General features: G+C 41.8%; 1 protein-coding gene across 1 annotated transcript in view; it reads left to right on the plus strand.

Moving 5' to 3' along the window:
- The first annotated feature begins 1,285 nt into the window (after positions 1-1,285).
- The window catches only part of C15 (homeobox protein C15), a 46,690-nt gene continuing 29,963 nt past the window's right edge, over positions 1,286-18,012 (plus strand). Inside the window, exon 1 of the mRNA XM_069117958.1 lies at positions 1,286-3,121. Within this exon, the coding sequence (XP_068974059.1) occupies positions 2,383-3,121 (739 nt within the window). The 5' untranslated portion in view covers positions 1,286-2,382. The remainder of the gene's footprint in view (positions 3,122-18,012) is intronic.

The following is an 18,012-nucleotide window of genomic DNA, read 5'->3' on the forward strand; positions in this document are numbered from 1 at the left end:
AAGGTAAGAGTCAGGAATTTTGTAAAAGCGCTATTTTCTCGTTCAATTATGTAAAACGCGCCGATGATATCTAACGCGATGTTTAGGTACAGTTCCAGTAAAACCGTGGAAAAAGAATACTTTGCAAATACCTTTTAGTCTTCCTCCACATAATTGGTCAAAGCCTAAGTCAAATCCAAGTACAAGCGAAAATAAGAATCATTCGCGATTACGTACGAATCGAATGAAACACGCGAACTATCTTCGTTCAACTTGAGTTTTGCGACCTTCCTCCTACGCTTTTTAAGAAAATTCCTATAGTAACGTTTCTCATGCGCCTTCTGAAAATTACCTAACGATCATCCGTCTTCGTCTCTCTACTCTCTAAATGCCAGCTCGACTCTCTTCGAAACTTCAACTTGCCTTCGTTCACTCGCTCGTGCAACGAAACGTGCGGCGATCGGATCCGCGAAACGCAGCTACGCGTAAATACGCGTGGAGCGGCGGACTCGACTGTTTAATTGGAAATCTGCGACGCCATGGTGTTTCATCGAACGGATCATCGGATAAATCGAGGAGCGTGCGAAAGAGCCGGGGCCTGTTCGCTCAACTTTCTGGTTGGAGAAGAAGACGCGAATGCGAACGTAGAGTTGGCCTCGAGCCTCGAGCATCGGGTTGTTCGGTGTTCCGTGCCGGAAGGCCGAGGGGGGAATTGGCGTGGCTGGCTGGCTGGCCTTTTGCTCGATGCTTTAGGCTGCATTCTGCGAGCTGCGCATACCTAGCTGCACAACACGGAGCGAACTCCATCGCAACAGCGCGATAAAAGCGTCGTGGCCGCGAGCAGAAGAAGGCGGTGGAGGAAAACTGCGAGAGAGCGCGAGCAGCGAAGGACGAGAAGGGAGCGTTGGGAAGAACGGCGAGGAGAACGCGGCAGGAGAAAAGGTGGAACGAAGAGAAAAAAAGGGAAGAATGGGTGGAAGAGGCGTCGAGGGGAAGGCGTGGAGGGGACCAAAAGGATATTCGTCGTAATTAAGTCCCTCCGCTTCTTGAACGCTGCGCGGCACGTTTCTGCAGCGAGACGAGGGAACACGGGCGGCGGAGGTGCACGTTGGAAGAAAAGGCGCGGAGGCCGAGGAAGGGGCGGCAAGAAGGACGAAGGACGAAGGAGAGAAGGAACGCGCAACGGAGGTACCCTGTGCCGCGGTGGGACGAAGAAACGACGAGGAATCGGGAGTAGGAGAGAAAAAAGGAGGCACGACGATCGGGCAATAAATAATATAGGAGAAAAAGGCGATCGCCTGCAACATTCTGCTCAAATGTTAAATAGGTATCAATTTAACGCTGCCCAATCGGCGAACAGGTAGGCGGAACTTGCTGGAACACGATTGGACCACGGCGTCGTGGTAGGCGATACCACGCGTCGGGACGCGGGGTCGTGGCTCGAGTCGCCGCAGAACCGTGGTAGGGATGAATCATTTGGTTTCTCTGGTTCCCTCACAACGTCCCGTCTCTCTCGTCGCGACCGACCTGGATTCACGTCCCAACTCACCACGGACCGAGTTCCGTGTACGGAAAACACAGCCCTTTCGAGCACCACGTGAGCTACTCTCTGCTCGTCTTTCTGCCTCCGTTCGACCCTACCTTCGTCTTCTTCGCTATCTTCCCTTTTCTTTCTTTTCCTCTTAGATCTCACGATCGATCCGTCTTTTCTCTCCCCCCTGACTCGTCGACCGCGTGATTTCCGATGGACCGAGGGTACCGAGCAGATCGAAGGTCCAGGCAGTATCGGCAACGTTCGTCTCAACGGGACCGCGCTCTGTGATTTTTCGTTTATTCCTGCGTTCCACGAACAGCTGACTCTGCACGGTAGAACGAAGAGGGTTTTTAGCGTCGAAGTGTGTAAGACAGCGAGGCGAACGGTAGCGGGACTGAAAGTGTCGCGGACTGACTATCGATGTGATCTGGTGCCCAGTTGACTATAACGTGGATGAAAACGGCCGAGCGTCAACGGTGTTCTGCGAGTGAAGTTTATCCGTGTCGTAAGTTTTGACATTGGCAAGTACTCGGAGCCCGCGTACACGGACAACATGGCCGTCAGGCGAATCGGAGTACGCGATAGCCCGAACGACGGATGAAAGTGCATCGATCCGTCGATTTCAACCGTACGAGTGAAAACTTTGTAACGCGTAGCTATTCGACAATTCGAGTGCCACTGCACCACGGATATCGAGTTTCGTATCGCGGAAGCTTCGCGTCCAAAACGACAGTTCGATACGCCGAGCACGGGTAACTGACGGAGCGGCGCAGGATGAGTATTCGAAGCAGCTTCCGGTGAGCTATAAGTTTCCCAGACTTTGCAACCATCTACCCAGCAGGATCATCGTCGATACGGCCGAGAGGATCATGTCGGTTCACGGCGACAGCGACGTGGACGCGACGGAGGAGATCAACGTGGATGACTCCGACTCCGGAAGTTGCAGTCCGCGTAATTACGCCACCGACAGTCGTCGGCTGGAGCACTCGGAATACTCGAATTCCCCGCCTCCGAGCCAAACCAGTTCGAGAACGTTGCAAAACGAGTCACCCAGGAGTCACCCGTTCAGTATAAGCCGTCTGCTGGGCGAAAATCGACCGCAGAATCCCAAGAGTCCTTCGTCGGAAGATCTGGACAGCGATAAGGAGAGGAAATGGTCTTGGGAGGAGGGCAACAATAACGGGGGCTCGTCGATGACCTTGGACGATGGCAGAGGATCCTGGGGTCACGAGATGGAAGAAAAATTGTCGGAGAAGGACGACGACGACACCGGAAGTACACCGGAGACGCAGATGAATTCAACGTCTTCGGTTCATTGTACGAGCGCGGCGGATCTATTGGCGCCGTTCAGACTTTTCCCGACCGGATCCGGTCTCATATACACCGGCGGAGGCGTAATAAGGGTTCCTGCTCATCGACCACCCGGTGCTAATGGGACGGCAACGGGTGCACTGCCGGCACAGGCGTTGATACCACCTTGGAGTTTACAAGCTCTTCAGCATAGTCAACAACAAGCGGCGGCGGCTGGTCTTCACAGGGCAAGCTTGTTGGCAAACCTGGCCGCACATCCGCTTCAGGGACACCCACACCTCAAGGATAGGCTCGCAGGTAAGGGGACTGTGGAGTCGTCTGACACGCTCGACGTCGGAAATTTACGGTTCCCAATGGAATTCCGGGGATTAGTCGACGTGTCGTGTTAAATCATCCGATTGGCAAACAGAGGCAACGGCACGATATTCTCTAGAATTTTGATTTTACTCGTTCGTCGGTCGAGAAGTTTGGTTTTCGATCGGAATTCGCTTCTTTCGAAGGTCGATCATCGATCGTTAATAGGAGGCGCGTAACGCGTCAAAGCGACGTACAACGCGTTAGTTGCACGTATCGATTGTCGTTCAGTGTCTTCAGAATCGTAGAATTCTTTTATCACGGATTAGTTTCAAACGTCTTTTTCCTTCCGGATGGACGATATCCTTCTTCGTAAAGAATGTTAATACGTTGCATCTGACAGTGACATTAGTAACGCGTGGGTATTAAAATTGTCAACAGTCGCTCTTTAAAGTGGTGACTGTATATCTTCCTGATCTTATTTTTTGATCTTTGTAAAAGCTGTATGGCAGTTTTTAGTGTCGAAACTTTTTAATTTTCAATTACTTCCATCAACTCTGATCTTTATATCGATTCCGTTCTCAACGATCGTCGCTATTCCGAGTTCTATTTACCTTCCCTTTCAGCGGGATGCTACTAGCATCTCGAAAAATGCTTGCGCGTAAACGTTCCCCCAAAGAAGAAATAATATTATCTATTATTTAACAACTGTGTTTGTTCTTAATCGACGCGTAGACGTCTTTCGGACGAATTAATTTCATTTTCTGTCACTCGGAGTAATAGCGGTGTATCTTCGATCTTATTACAGACAAACCTATACCATATACGTGTTCAAGACAATTTTAACGTATCGGTGTAAGGATAAAGTATCTTTATATGCACGTACCTATTTTGAAAGTATTAAAAGGGACACGATACACCCACTTTTACACTGAGTATTCGCCAATATGGAATATTTCTGAGCAACTTGATTTTCTCGATAAATCGATAACGAGAGTTACACCGCTATTATGCTGAAGCACTCGTGTCACGAGTATTATCAGTTCACGTCATTTAATCTGGGCTTTAAACAACGGAAATAAGCTGGACGTTTTTATCAGGCTGGAAACAAACATGAAAGGCGATAATAGCGCATAAAGCGACGTAATTAAAATTATAGATGTTCTAATTAAATTCTATCTCTAAATATTATGTCCCCAACCCCCCCTGTTAACTTCTATTAACGTCTAAATACGTACTTCTCTCGTTTAAATCTTTTAATCGAAACGTGTTCTCATTTATCTTACATAATATACTTATATATACCTTTTGTATCTGCAGTGAATATTTCGTATCTACAAAACGAGAATTTATTTCCACTAAAATAAGCTAAATGTAGAAACATGTCACGGATGAAATTGAATCTCGTTCCATTTTATAAACGTCACCGAATCTATGCTACGTTTCTCTCTAAAACGACACTCGTTTAATTACCAATTCGAAATATATTTTGCTTCAGATAATTTAATTTGCCACAGATGAGTAAATTTCCTATTGCCGAAACGTCGTTATTAATTACTTCGACTTTGCGATAGGTACAAAATCGTAGGCCAGAAATCTGGCAAACGACGAAGAGTGCCATTTCTTGGCGCGGCGAGCTGCGAATTCCTTTGTCTTTGCTGCCACGGACCTTGATTTTTCTTCATCAACCGCATTTTCTGATTGTAACAATAGCATTATTACTTTCTAGTTACGCGATTTTACCACTCTGTGTACCTTGATGCAAAAGAGAAATAGCTTCGTTCGTAGCGAACTGCGGTTTCTCCACGGTGCTCGGCGATCGTGGACGCAAGATAACGGAGATGTCAATGCGTGCAATGACGATTCCCACGTCATCGCGGATAATACAGGCGCGTACGGTTGCTTTTAACGTTAATTTAGTTAATCGTTCTTTGAGGATTCCACGAAACGATTCCTCAAAATGACCACGTCGCTTGAATTTCACGTGACTTTCGTTTGTTGGATCCTTCGGTTAAAGTATCTGACGTATTTAAAGATGCAAATATTTATATATCGGATAGTTGTACTTAGCTGAAGAGCAATCTGAGAAGAAAATTAAATAACTTGTTACTATTATAAATTATACTATTATAAATGTTACTATTATAAATTATTATTATAGAAAACATGCAAAAATGTACAGAGTACTTATAGTAAAGGAAGAAGTGTGTAAAATATTCAAAATAAAGTACCGTAGTATAGAGAAATGAAGAAAATATTATATTCGTCGGAAAAGTTTCTTTCGTTTTATAAGGAAATAATAGATGCACAATATTTCCCGTTTTATATTATTTTATCGAATTACGTATGATCCATTTTGTTCTATCAAAATAAAGATTACAACGTTTGAGAAATTAGGCTTCATGTTTATATAAAGATACGTCGGTGTAAAAGACGTGTCTGTAAAAGAAGGACACTTTTCGGACACTTATCTGTTTCGTCAGTTGTGATTATAAAAATATGAGTCTGCATAAACATTCGCAGTTGTTCATAGGTGTAAGAGAATTTTTATTTCCAAAGCAGGGATCTTTGTTCTCGAAGCAATTTCCAAACAAAGTAATTCTCGGTGCAATATTCGAACGATGAAGTGCACCTTTTAAATAACGATTCGAGTTCTCATAAAAATAACTTTTACACCGGTTCTCCTAATATTTCGATATTCCCTTAGAAATAGAAAAGAACATTCTTCCGCACATAATTCGATACATCTGTTTCTAATTTTACATTTCACTGAAGAATGATCTTCCCATTCGGACGGAAATCCAATTGTGAAGCTCGAGTTTCTCTAGAACCTCGGCAAGTCTACTTCCGAACGATCAAACGACGCAAAACTGCAATACGCGAAAATAAAATTCGCTAATTTCCTATCTATACCAATTAGTTAAAAACGACTGATACAGCAGCTGCTTATTACCCGCGTTATCTTGTCGCTACTTTCGTTTCCAGTCTCTTCGCGTAAAACTAACTACTCGCGCGAATTACGCGCCTCGCCGATTGCCGATCGTTGCCACAGGAACCGCGAAAGGTATTTCACGTCGCGTTTAAGGAAGATATTTCAGTGTATAGGAAAAATTCGGAAATTTCCCCGACTTATGGAACTCTTGCAAATTTCATGTAATTTCGTATCATAGAATACGCTCGCTAAGATATTAAAGCGCAACAATTCGAGGACCATAGCAGGAGCAGAGACGAAACGAACGTACGAGTTTGCCGAATAATTCATCGATCTCGTTCTTTGATCCTTTTTCTCAGTCATAAGGTTCACTCGAATTCCGATAGAAGACGACCGGATTTCTACCAGAAGCGACTTTTCGATATATACTTGCAATTATGCCACGTACTGAAATATGTAGCGGTTGATCATAGAAAATGCAAGAAACTTTCTGCTCCGCCCAGATGCAATTCTCTCCAGCTCGTACATTGCATCCAGATACGTCATCAATAAAGAAGCGCGATATCCGTACGATTCATACACTTAGGAAAATCCTGGCTTATTATTAATTCCGATCCCTGTGGATTCGAGGAAAGCAGCGAACAGAGTGTCGAAATGTAGCCGAATATAGAAGACACGATGCTAGTACACGTAGATCGTAGGAATCGGCGTCTCTGCTCGGGATATGAGTTTCTCTAATTGGACTCGTGTATCTTGAGACCACCAGCCGGTCGAACGTGTAGGTGGCTGAACATCGTTAGGATGATGGCTAATCCTCGTGTAGTCGATATCAATTATGAATCTTACCGCGGGAATTATTCAATCGACCCCGTCGTTACGATTAGCCGTATCCGAATCGTCGAATATATACGTACGTGTATATACGTACGTATACACACGTAGTGAATATACGTTTATATACTTAAGCAGCGTATAGAAGTATCTCGTGTATGCGCGGTCGTCGCTATGACATTTTAATGGCGTGCAGACAAGTTGAAGTCTTCGCGTTACTTCGAACCCGCTCGATAAACCCTCGCGATTCCTTTTTTCTCGCTTTCTCGCGCGGACCACCGTCTCCGTGACTTCGCTGAAAGGTAACGCGCCACGGGAACCAGTCGCCGAGCAACGAACCGTTGCCTTTTATCTAACGACCGTTTCCGCTAACGAGACGCGTTAGTTAATTCGAACGCCCGGTTCGGACGATAACGAGAAATCGAGTTCGATGGATGCCTTTGGTGGAATGCCCGACCGTTGTTCCTTTTGCTGACATTTCGATATCGCTGAAATGAAATGGACGAGCGAGATGTTAGGTTTGGATGCTTGGATTATTAACCGTTTGTAACGTCGTGTGCTTTCCAAGTTACCCGTACGTGTGTGTATTTGTTTATTTCAGCCTCGATGGCCTAGAAATTGGACATGGTGGTACGCGTATGAAATATAAAACCAGGCTAAAACTAGACGCAGTTGTACGTCCAGTTTATCTACAGCGCGAACAAAAGAAAGTTTCGAGGGAATTAACGCTAAGCTTACCAGGCTCGGTGGAACGACCGGTTTCAAAATTTAATTAAAAATTCCGCGTTCCTTGTTATTTCTTTCGTTCGTCTAACTTTACGTAAATTCTTATATTAACAAACATTGAGAAATTGATTAATCGAACGATATAAGGATTTACATAAAGTTGCACGGACGAAAGAAATAACAAGGAACGCGCAATTTTTAATTCAATTTTGTAACCGGTCGTTGGATCGCGCCTGGTAAGGTCGGCATTAAAAATGAATTTACGAGACAAGGCATTTGACACGAGCGACCGACAGATAGATACAATTAGATAATAAACCGAGTGGGTATTTATACAAGTTGGTCCTCTTATTGCAACAGAGTTAAAGGAACTTGAATATAGCGAATAAATGTTCCAACCACGATCTTATTTGGCTACTTTCTATATTTTTCCACGTTCTACGTTCTTACGCATCTTAGATCCCTGTAAGTTTCTATCGTACAGTTTACGTATAATACAAATGGACTAGGATAGACGACTATTACCAACACACTGTACGAAGAAACTACGTACATATTTGCCTACGTAGCAGATATGAAAAGTATTAATAATCTAACGAGACGAATACCATTTTTAAAAACCTCTCGATTTTAGATACACGATATTATTGCGAATGGCTGAAAGATAAGCAAGTCAAATGTTTAACGACGATCCGTTTCTCCGGCATTTTACCGGAGGAATAAAATGCCTCGCTGCTTCAACTTTACGGTATCTAAGATAAGATTAGCTGAATCAGTTAAGTTTCGTTAATGTCGTTTGTTTTCGCCTAATTACAAGGCAAATTCTTCCCACTGCAGCTAAGTAATTCTACCTCGTCGTACGTTGAGTTGATCCATTTCGCTTGGACGTGTGCCTTAAGCGAACGGGACAATCGAATGTTGGCGATCGTGGGTATCGAACGGTGTCGATCGACGATTTTTCCATTGAAACGTGGGAAAGAAATTATTCCCTTGGTCCGCTTGACATCGCCAAAGCTATCGTCGCTGCGACAAAATCTAACGGTATCGACGTAATTCTACGGTTTAATAGCGCAACTATAGGAAAAGAGGGGGAATTTATTAGACTCGTTTAAATTATCGCGGTCATTATCAATAACCGATTCACACGACTTTTCGAGTATTCCTATCGTCGTTGTTAATTCTCGTAGTATATATCGGACATAAAGAAGAACTCGGTGCTTTTGCGAGTAAAACGATTCATTTTCGAAATCATTGACGTATCAAAATTACGATCACGTAACAAAATTACGTCGCTGTCTTTCACATTTGTATGGAAACTCAGACGAAATTAAAACAGCATTAATAATAAAAGTAAAATTCATTTGGAAAATTTCGTTTAATTTAGTTGTAAGTCAAGGGGTTAATAAGATACTTTAGTATTCAACTAGCAGAAATGGTACTTTTCATATTCATTTCGCTTCTGAACGTCGACGTTGCGTTAATATGTTTCGTTTAAACATTTTTGCAATACTATTTTCTTCTCTTTCTTTTCTTTTAGTATTACAATCTCGAGGATTCGCTTAATATTTCCGCCGTTACTATTTTTTCTAACGTAGTGGGCGTCCGTAAAATATTTATTATTCCGACAGATTTTTGTCCACTTGGACGAAAGAATATCGTAAGCCACGTTGCGCGTCGTTTAGTTGCTCGATTTTTAACGCACCGATCGTCTCTCTCACGAAGCCGGTACAAAACACCTTGAAAATGTGTGTGAAAAATGTAGCGGCTCGCCTTCTTCTAGTTCTTGACATTTCAGCCCTTAATTCTACATCAGGTTCACGGTTACGGAAAATTTCAGGCGTTCAAAACGTTTTCGGAGCAATTATCGTAAAAGTTGTTCTATAAAATTTTGTCGGGATTATACGGAGCCGAGCGAACAGTTGGGTGGTTAGCGGCCGCACAAGGCAATTTACGTTCAGAGAAACAATCTTGCCGATTTGACAGGATGGTTTCTCTAATTGTAAGTCAAAACTCTTCGACCCTGCGGGCAACGGGAGTGTAAAACTGAACGCTCTGGGGCGCCAGTGTGTAGAAACAGGATCGTATAAATGCAACTTGTGTATCGAGGTGAAATTTCACTTTATCTCGTTCATCGTTCCCTGTCCTTCGGCTCTTTTTTACTTGGAATTTTGTTACCTTTCATCGGCCGGCTCTTACGGAAATTTCATGGTTCCAACTGGTATATACACGCTGCTCGCAGCAGTTCCAGCATCGCGTATAATATTCGACGTTTTCAAGGAGCAAATCGAAGAAATAATCGACGGGTCAAGACAAGTTTGTTGAATTGGACAAACAACGAACGAATAGAAATCGAACCTCTAATCGTTACATCTACGATTTTATTTCTTCGTTTTGAGTTTCAAATCGGAAAAAAAGAAAATATATTACGCTTCCACGTTTATATGATATTGAGACGCGCGAGTGACTTTTCATCGAAATGACAAACGCGAGCGTCGATTCTGACGTTATGATAATTCATTAAATTTCCTCGCTTTGAGATATCAAGGTGCAATCGACGTGTATGGAATTATCCGTTTCGATATTATAAACAAAAATACGAATTTCATTAGCTTTCAAGTAAACGCGATTACCTCTTACAGAGGTATTTTCTGTAAATTTTAATTTCCATCGGTAACGCGCCTTCGTTCCACGAACGTTCCAAGCACTTTTGAGAGATTCTTTCTCGAATCAAATAAAAATTACGTGGTCGTAGAATTTCCGATCACTGGTTGATTAAACGAGTTACACAGGATAAAAGGATTCATTTCGGCGATGAAAATGTGAATAAATTTCAAAGAAATTAGAAGCTCGAAATAGTAAATTTAAACGGAGGAGAATTATCGTTCTTTAATAAAGTATCAACGTAACATAAGAAACATCTATTCTTGACACTGCTAGGACCTTCGGGTTCATTATACATTTAAGAAATTCCCATCGTGAGTATACACGAATTCCATTTTCGGATTAATTTATAATACACGAGCATAAATGAAGCAATAGCGAAGTTGTACAATCTATTTTGAAAAGAAACATAAAATATTAACCAGGTTGATATCGAAGAGGTTTGCAATTTTTCAGAGAAATAACAATTGCAATTATTAAGAAGCGTAAGGGAAGGATAGGAAAGGATACTAAAATGTTTCAAGAAAAGAATTCAGAGAAGAAGACGTTTAGAGGAAAAATACATGGTGATACGTACCTCGATTTAATCCTATCAATATCAAAGCATTACAATGTGAAATTATTCAGCAAGAAAAAGGTATTCCGGTAGAAAATGAAAAATAAATCCCGCTTTAGCTTAATTCGTTCGAATTTAAAACATTTGTACAGACATGAAATATTCCAATATTTATCGTATAAAACCTAGATTTTTTCCAGCTTAGAATTTTTTTTTTCCAACCGAGGGAAAGAAGATAAAGTCTCAAGTGCTTTTGATCCGATTTTACCCATAACGAAGATCGTCGTTTAACGTTTGTACAATCAAACAGCTCGCAACATATGCAAACGTATAGTTGCGCGTACGTCACTGGGATACGCGGAATAAGATAAATCGCATGTTATTCGTGAATCTCCAAAGTAGATGTTTCGAGCCACGTTAGGTGTGAGTGCATCTTCGGTGTTGGCCGACTCGTAGCCATAAAAGGTGCAACAATTTGCTTCTCCCAGGCAAAAAGCTGAATCGAGTTTGAGCCACGGTAGGATGAAAACGTTGCCACCTGCGTGAACTCAAATATCGTCTCCAACATATATATTGGTTTTTGGATTTTTTGATAATCGAGCGCTTCCCAATCTTCGAGAAACGACCAGTTCGGTTATGGTTATTATAGCGATAAAATGGTTTCAAAGCTGCAAACATTCGTAGCGATTTGGCTTTAGAGACACGAAGATATCTCTTCACTATAGCGCGAAAGGAATTGTTTCTCTGTTCGTCACGTGGAAAATACGCACGTTATTTTCTTCGAATATTAACGTATCGCGTATCGAAGAGCTGACACCAGCGTTGAAAGTTTCGCGTCTATATGGAACGAAGAATTTTATTTAAAAGGAATTTTTAAGTTGAAATCCGCCTCGGATTAAAAGAATACGAGGATGACGATGGTTTGGCAAAGCTGCGTCGAATTTTTCTTATACAGATAACAGTTCGTAAAATCATGGGAAATTCGATATTAGCGTGAGTCACTGGTGAATTTGATAAAGAACTGGTCCAAAACAGCCTAACTATATGTAAATTTGAATACACGTTTACAAATGTTGCACAACCAGTTTCTGCTGCGTGATTTCTTAGACCTGCTGCTGCATTCGATGTATCATCGTGTTATTGCATGTATGAACATCGTGTGTTTCAGTTTCCTTTTGTAACACAAAACCATCATTTTAGATCACCGTTTATAACTTTCCGATAACATTACCATCGTACGTGTTTCATTACGCGTACATAAATAACGGTAAGATAATACATTTGTTTAATTCAGAGACAGAGTAAGCAGATTTAAAAAAGGAACTTGCAATTGTCACTGTGTTTCGGTCGTGACAATACGACCGCTACGCTATACCATAATTTTCTTGTTTCTTGTATTATTCGTGGAATCGGCGACAGAATCAACAATTACCATTAGAGACCCCTAGCTTTCCATCCGGACGCCAGCTCGGTGTAGATTTCTCCGTTCTCGGAATCGATTAACAACGATTGAACGTAAAACACGCGGTAACTTGGATAATTTATTAAAACGATATATTCACGAACAGGTTAGGTGTTCGTTTTATCTGGTCCGAAAGAATGCGTGGCTGTCGAAAGCGTTTGCTGACAGCATGGTTAATGCGTTATTTAACCTGTTAACTGAGTCATTTTTCAAACGGAGATTCCTTTTGGACACGGAACGAAAAATTGTAACACAGGCAAGATGACGTTTCTACGTAATTACGCCATGTGAAACTTAGAAATTATACGTGTAACCGCGTCTACCTGTAACGCGTACAATTTATTTATTTATCAACGTGCGTGCGTAAATATCGGCACGTTCGCTGATTTCGTACCGAACGCGATAATTGACTGCGATTATCAGAGAGACGATTAATCGGTCGACATTTCGCCAAATAACGCCACTGAATCGTGTAGTCGTAAAAACTTGATTATACTTCCATCTTGACCAGTTAATCGCCTTTGACGAGTATACTCGTGGTCGCTTGTATTTGTTTACTCACTCCACGACCTAATCCCATGAGACATCTGTGAAGCTAAATTAAGAAACTGGTTAAACCTTTCTTAATCGATTTACGTAATTTTCCAGCTGAATAGCTACTCGAAAAGAGAAAGAGGAAGAAGAAGATATGCTCCGTCTGAAAAACTCGTAGAAAAATACACCGAAAAGTGACATTTAAGGTAGCAATTTCTTGCAAGTTCGAAGAAACGACAACATCCCCGGGGATTTATCATCCCTCGTAATGATCAACCAGTATCATTTCCATCAACGAGCGATCCAACACCGACAGAAACAAAATGAATGAAAAAAGGAGAAAGGTCAAAGGAAATAGTGGAGCCTTCGAGATCTCGCTGCTCTGTTCCCTCGGTCCTTGCTGTGGGAGTTCCAATTCGGTAGCCGAATGTCCGTGCGGCTACCGATAGAGTTTGGTCGAAAATTAAAAACGACACACCACATTCACGACATGTATACACGCACGCGATAGAATTCGTACACATTCGTGGCTGGACTTCGATTTCATCGAAGAAGTATGGGGGCCGAGGCGTTCGTGGCGGCTGTAACGGCAGCGGGATTCTGGTTTTCAGGTTTCGGTCACGCGATGTCTTTTTTCTCTGTTCCCGGTACCCGGTTATCTTCTGCCCCAGGCGATCCTCAGGACGTCCATTTTACTCTCTTTTAGCTCGGTGTCCCTTCTACGCGGCCTTCTACTTACTACCGATGGTCCCGGGCGTTTTCACCGCTTTCGATCCATCGCGCAACGTGCTCCCCTCGGTTCTCCAGCTTGTCGCCAGCAAATCGTTCGACAAGTCGATCGCCACGGTAATCGTCGACAGGCCGCGGATTTTCACGCATTTAACAGCAAACTCGGAGCTCGCAAGTGCGAAATAGCACGAAATACACGTAACGCGAAACAATGCGTCACGCATCCAAAGTACACGGTGCCTGCTTCCTATTACGTTCGCTGGGTAAAACGATCTTCCATCGTGGTCTTACTTTCTCAGTCGCGTTCTCGGAAGTACGAATTTGCATAAAGATTCGCGGTCTGGTCATCAGCGAGCCACGGATTCGCTGTACCTTTTAGAATGACGAAAACGAGGTAAGTTCGAAGGGCTGAGAGGTTCCCGGCGAATGATTTGGATATATTTTGCAAACGGTATATTTTGCAAAGATTTAGCATCGCGTGTGTTGTTTCACGTACCGCGGTTTCCAGGGCAACCTGTAAATTGTAATAAATATAAATAAAATTGATGTGGTCGATCATTCTTTGAAATTCGCTCGTTCTACGTGTATTCTCGGTTCGATGTTATTGATTCTTTAAAGAGAGAAGGTTCAAAACTGAATTCGGACAGGTGCCAAGCTAAGAACGTAAGCTAACGCGTTCGCATTGTACGAGATTTGCTTAACCGCTGTGAAAATAATCGTATTTCGAATGTTTTCAATTTAGACAAATTACTGTGGAAAAGTACCTACTCATCGGAAACGACGTTGATCATTGACGTTCTGCCTTTAAACGCTGAACGATGACAATTACCACACTAGGTATCTGGTAAGAGCATCGAGATAAACAGGCGTATCTAATTTTACGTGATCTACGTGATTACGTGATAACCCGGAAAAACGTACGTAGATATTTTCGCACGACTGGAACGAAATATGTTAAAACGTACCGTTAAGATAGAAAGGATTTCAATGTAACAAGAAAAATTTCCATTGTGTCGTTGCAAAAGAATGAGCTACAAGACGGAAATAACGCAGTAGTACACAGAAGTCGTGTTTTTCTTTGACAAGATGAGGTACGGTAGTCGTGGATTTGAAGTTTCTTGCGTCGGTGCGGCTGTAGATTTCTTCGCAACATTGGCCATGGGCCGGAAAAATGTTTCCCAGTATTCGCGTAATTTCTACTTCAGCAACCTGCTTGCTTCGGTGTTATTAGACAACCATTTCATTTCTTGAGTCTCGTTTAACACGAAAAACTACTGACCTGTACGATACTTTGATCTAGAACAGATAAAGTCCATTTTATGTTATTTTATTTTTACAAGATTCACAATAGCATAAAAAATGTACTAGAAGCTTTCACAGTGATAAAGATGTATTAAATATCAGAGAGAAAAATAAATAAAACGTATCTACGTCATCGCCGATGCAGTGCAATCGATATTTGGTTTTTAAGTAAAATTTTTCTTCGCTAAAACGTTTGTTTCTTTTTAAATGTCACTTTGTTAAAATATTAATATCGAAGCTTTAAAGGCACTAAAATACCAGCGCTAAGAGTTTACTTTGTCGAACTGCGTTTCCATAACATTAACTTTTCTATAGCAGAAAAATTTCACTACGTCACATTTTTTGTCTTTTTTTACAAATATGCGAACGATGCCATTTTTCTAGAAAATCGGCTTTGTAACGAATAATCGATACACTTTGAAAGAATAAATTTTCCCTTCGTCGTCCATCACGCGAAGCAAATGTCGAGACTTAATCAGCCGGATTTTCTTTTTTTTTCGAATGCAATTCGCCTGAGTTCTGGTAACTCATTACGCACTTGTAAGGGTGTAAACATGCCAGACTTTCACGTGCTTTACTCACTCGAATGCGAGAACGAATACCGTAATTACAGGTGGAATTTACTTCCGCTGCGTCGCCTACACGAATCATTTACCGAAATCCGAGTGCTTCTCTCTCGATACTCACCTGTTCTCCGTTAAATGTCAGTACTTTAATGTTGCTCAATTATATTTCTCTCGTGCAAGAGACAAATTTCGAAATAAATTGCAGCCACTCGATATTTTCACGATATTTACTTACAATTTTGTATATTTTCGTATACCTACATACCTCTATAGTAACATGATAAATTTTCTAGAAAATCTTCCTCATTCCACTTCTACAAGCTTTATTTATTTATTTATCTATCTATTTTTTATTTTCACATCTTCCGATAAGATATCAGCGACTGCGATTACACGCATTCTATAAACACAGTTAGCCCAATTACTGCTGTTAATAAGTGAATAATTACTAAGCGAATTAGTACACTTTCGTATACTACTATAGACGATGAAAAAGATGCATTTCCTTTAGGGAACTTGGACTTTTCCTACATTGTGTTCCGTCAATTAAAAACGAACGCGTACTATAAATTCTATTATCGTGATAGTTATCACATATAAAAATACTTTGATTTATGTGAAATTAGAATTTCATACTGCGCTTCGCGTTGCTTTATTCTTAAGCTGTGATTATCGCGATCAACAGCCCTTTATGCGACAATCAGACGTTGCTCGAATCGCTTCGAACAAACAGAATCACAAGTGTGTCATCTAATCGTAGCGAAAGTTGGAGATCCAAGAATCTCTGAAAATATTCGATCGTCAACCTTCCGTGTTAACGATTGCACAATGCCGCCGGTACGGTAACCACTTCGCATCAAGCAGGCTGAAACGGAGCTAATTTTTCCAAGCAGCTAATAAGACTCCTCTTGATTCGCCGGCGAAACATGAGAAACAATCCGGATCCGTGAAACCGCTAAAGCGGCAATAGAGTAAGGACGTCAGGTGCGCCCATAGAGAGCCAGGTCTGGGTTGCCCTAGAAACGATAATTATTCAAACCGGTATTACGTAGTAATTAATCTGGAGGCAGATTAGTGCCGGGCAACGCCACGGTGGGCGTTGACTGATCGAGTTAGCGTTGAGTTAGGGATTTCGCTGCTCGAGCTTGGCAGCCCCCGGAAAGTCGGCTATGCTCGTCCATCATCACCCTGTTTCCACCAGAACGAGCCGTACGTAGCCGGGCTCGGAGACCGGGGCGTTACATAATTAACGTGACTTCAGTTTAATTTTGCTGCAGACAATTAGCGCGACGAGCCATTCACCTTGGCTAAAGTCTCACGATGATTCCGCTTGCAGCAGAACGTTTAGACGCTCTCTCGCCTCCTCCGTCGGTGACATTCGCTCGAGCTTCTTTGCATCGTTCCGATATTTGTCGCCTCTGTTTTCAGCGTTTATTTACGGAGATCTTGCGCGACACGAACACGCGTTCGAAGAAAGTACATTCGTTTCGATTTTGGAATCTTTGGCTGGCTAAGAGCTAAGCTTCTTCGTGCTTGAACGATGATAAATAATTTTACGATTTGGCTTTGTACGATACTTAAACGATGCTTTGTTATAGTCAGCATACTTTGCTGTAGATAGCATACTCGATGTTTATATTCCGTTTATATTCGATCGATTATATCTTGGGACGAAGATTTTCTACGCTACTAGAAAATACTTCCCACTTTACTGGATGAGATTCAGACTGGAAAAATATTATTACGCGTCTGCGGAATCGATAAAGATATTCAGCTTATATTTAAAACTGTGTCGTTTCACCTATTCGTGAATTGTCTCAGAAATTTCCTTACGCTCTTTTGTGCGAAGGAGTTGGAAAGTTCATACCGCCTGGCAATGATACAAAGTTTCTTTATTTATTCCTAAGCGATTACTTGGAAATTGTTTTATGATATTGTAGTTATTCTTGACGGATAGGAACTGCACAATTTTTTTCAATACATCAGGTATAGAGTATTATCAATTACTATGACATGTAGGTGTGATGTTATCAAATGCGAATGTTATTATGAAAAAGAAACATATCTGAAAGCCTCATCTTCCATAATTGTGTCAAATACGTACAACCATTGCCACTCGCCTTCAATTCTACGCACACAAAATGTATTCGAAACGCATGCCGTCAAGATATTCTTCGCTATAATAAATTAAGGATCGATCGATGGTCACTTGGGAGCGCAAAACGAAGGGAGAATCTCGTTCTTCGATCACGAAATATACGAGAAATCGGGAGAAAAGCCTCATTTTTAAAAGTCCAAAAGCTTGAAATTAACAATTTTCTGTTCGAGCTATTCGTAAAAGAAATCCTTCACTGATGTCGAAAGATAATTGAAGAGTGACCGTAGAAAACGCTGTGAGCGGAAAAATTGAAAAACCTTGACTTTTTCTAGAGAAATATTCTACGTACTGATGAGAATACTATAGCATAGAATTCAAGTGCAATTCCCCTTCAAAAATATTTGTCGATAACGTTAGGAGATGGTGTTACGACATCGTCTCTACAGAGAAAGATATTAGAAAGCGTCAGCAAAATTTAATTCTTTTCCGTGCACGGT

Source organism: Bombus flavifrons, chromosome 8 (genome assembly GCF_040668555.2).
Source record: "Bombus flavifrons isolate JBK064 chromosome 8, iyBomFlav1_principal, whole genome shotgun sequence".
In the NCBI taxonomy this organism is placed as follows: domain Eukaryota; kingdom Metazoa; phylum Arthropoda; class Insecta; order Hymenoptera; family Apidae; genus Bombus; species Bombus flavifrons.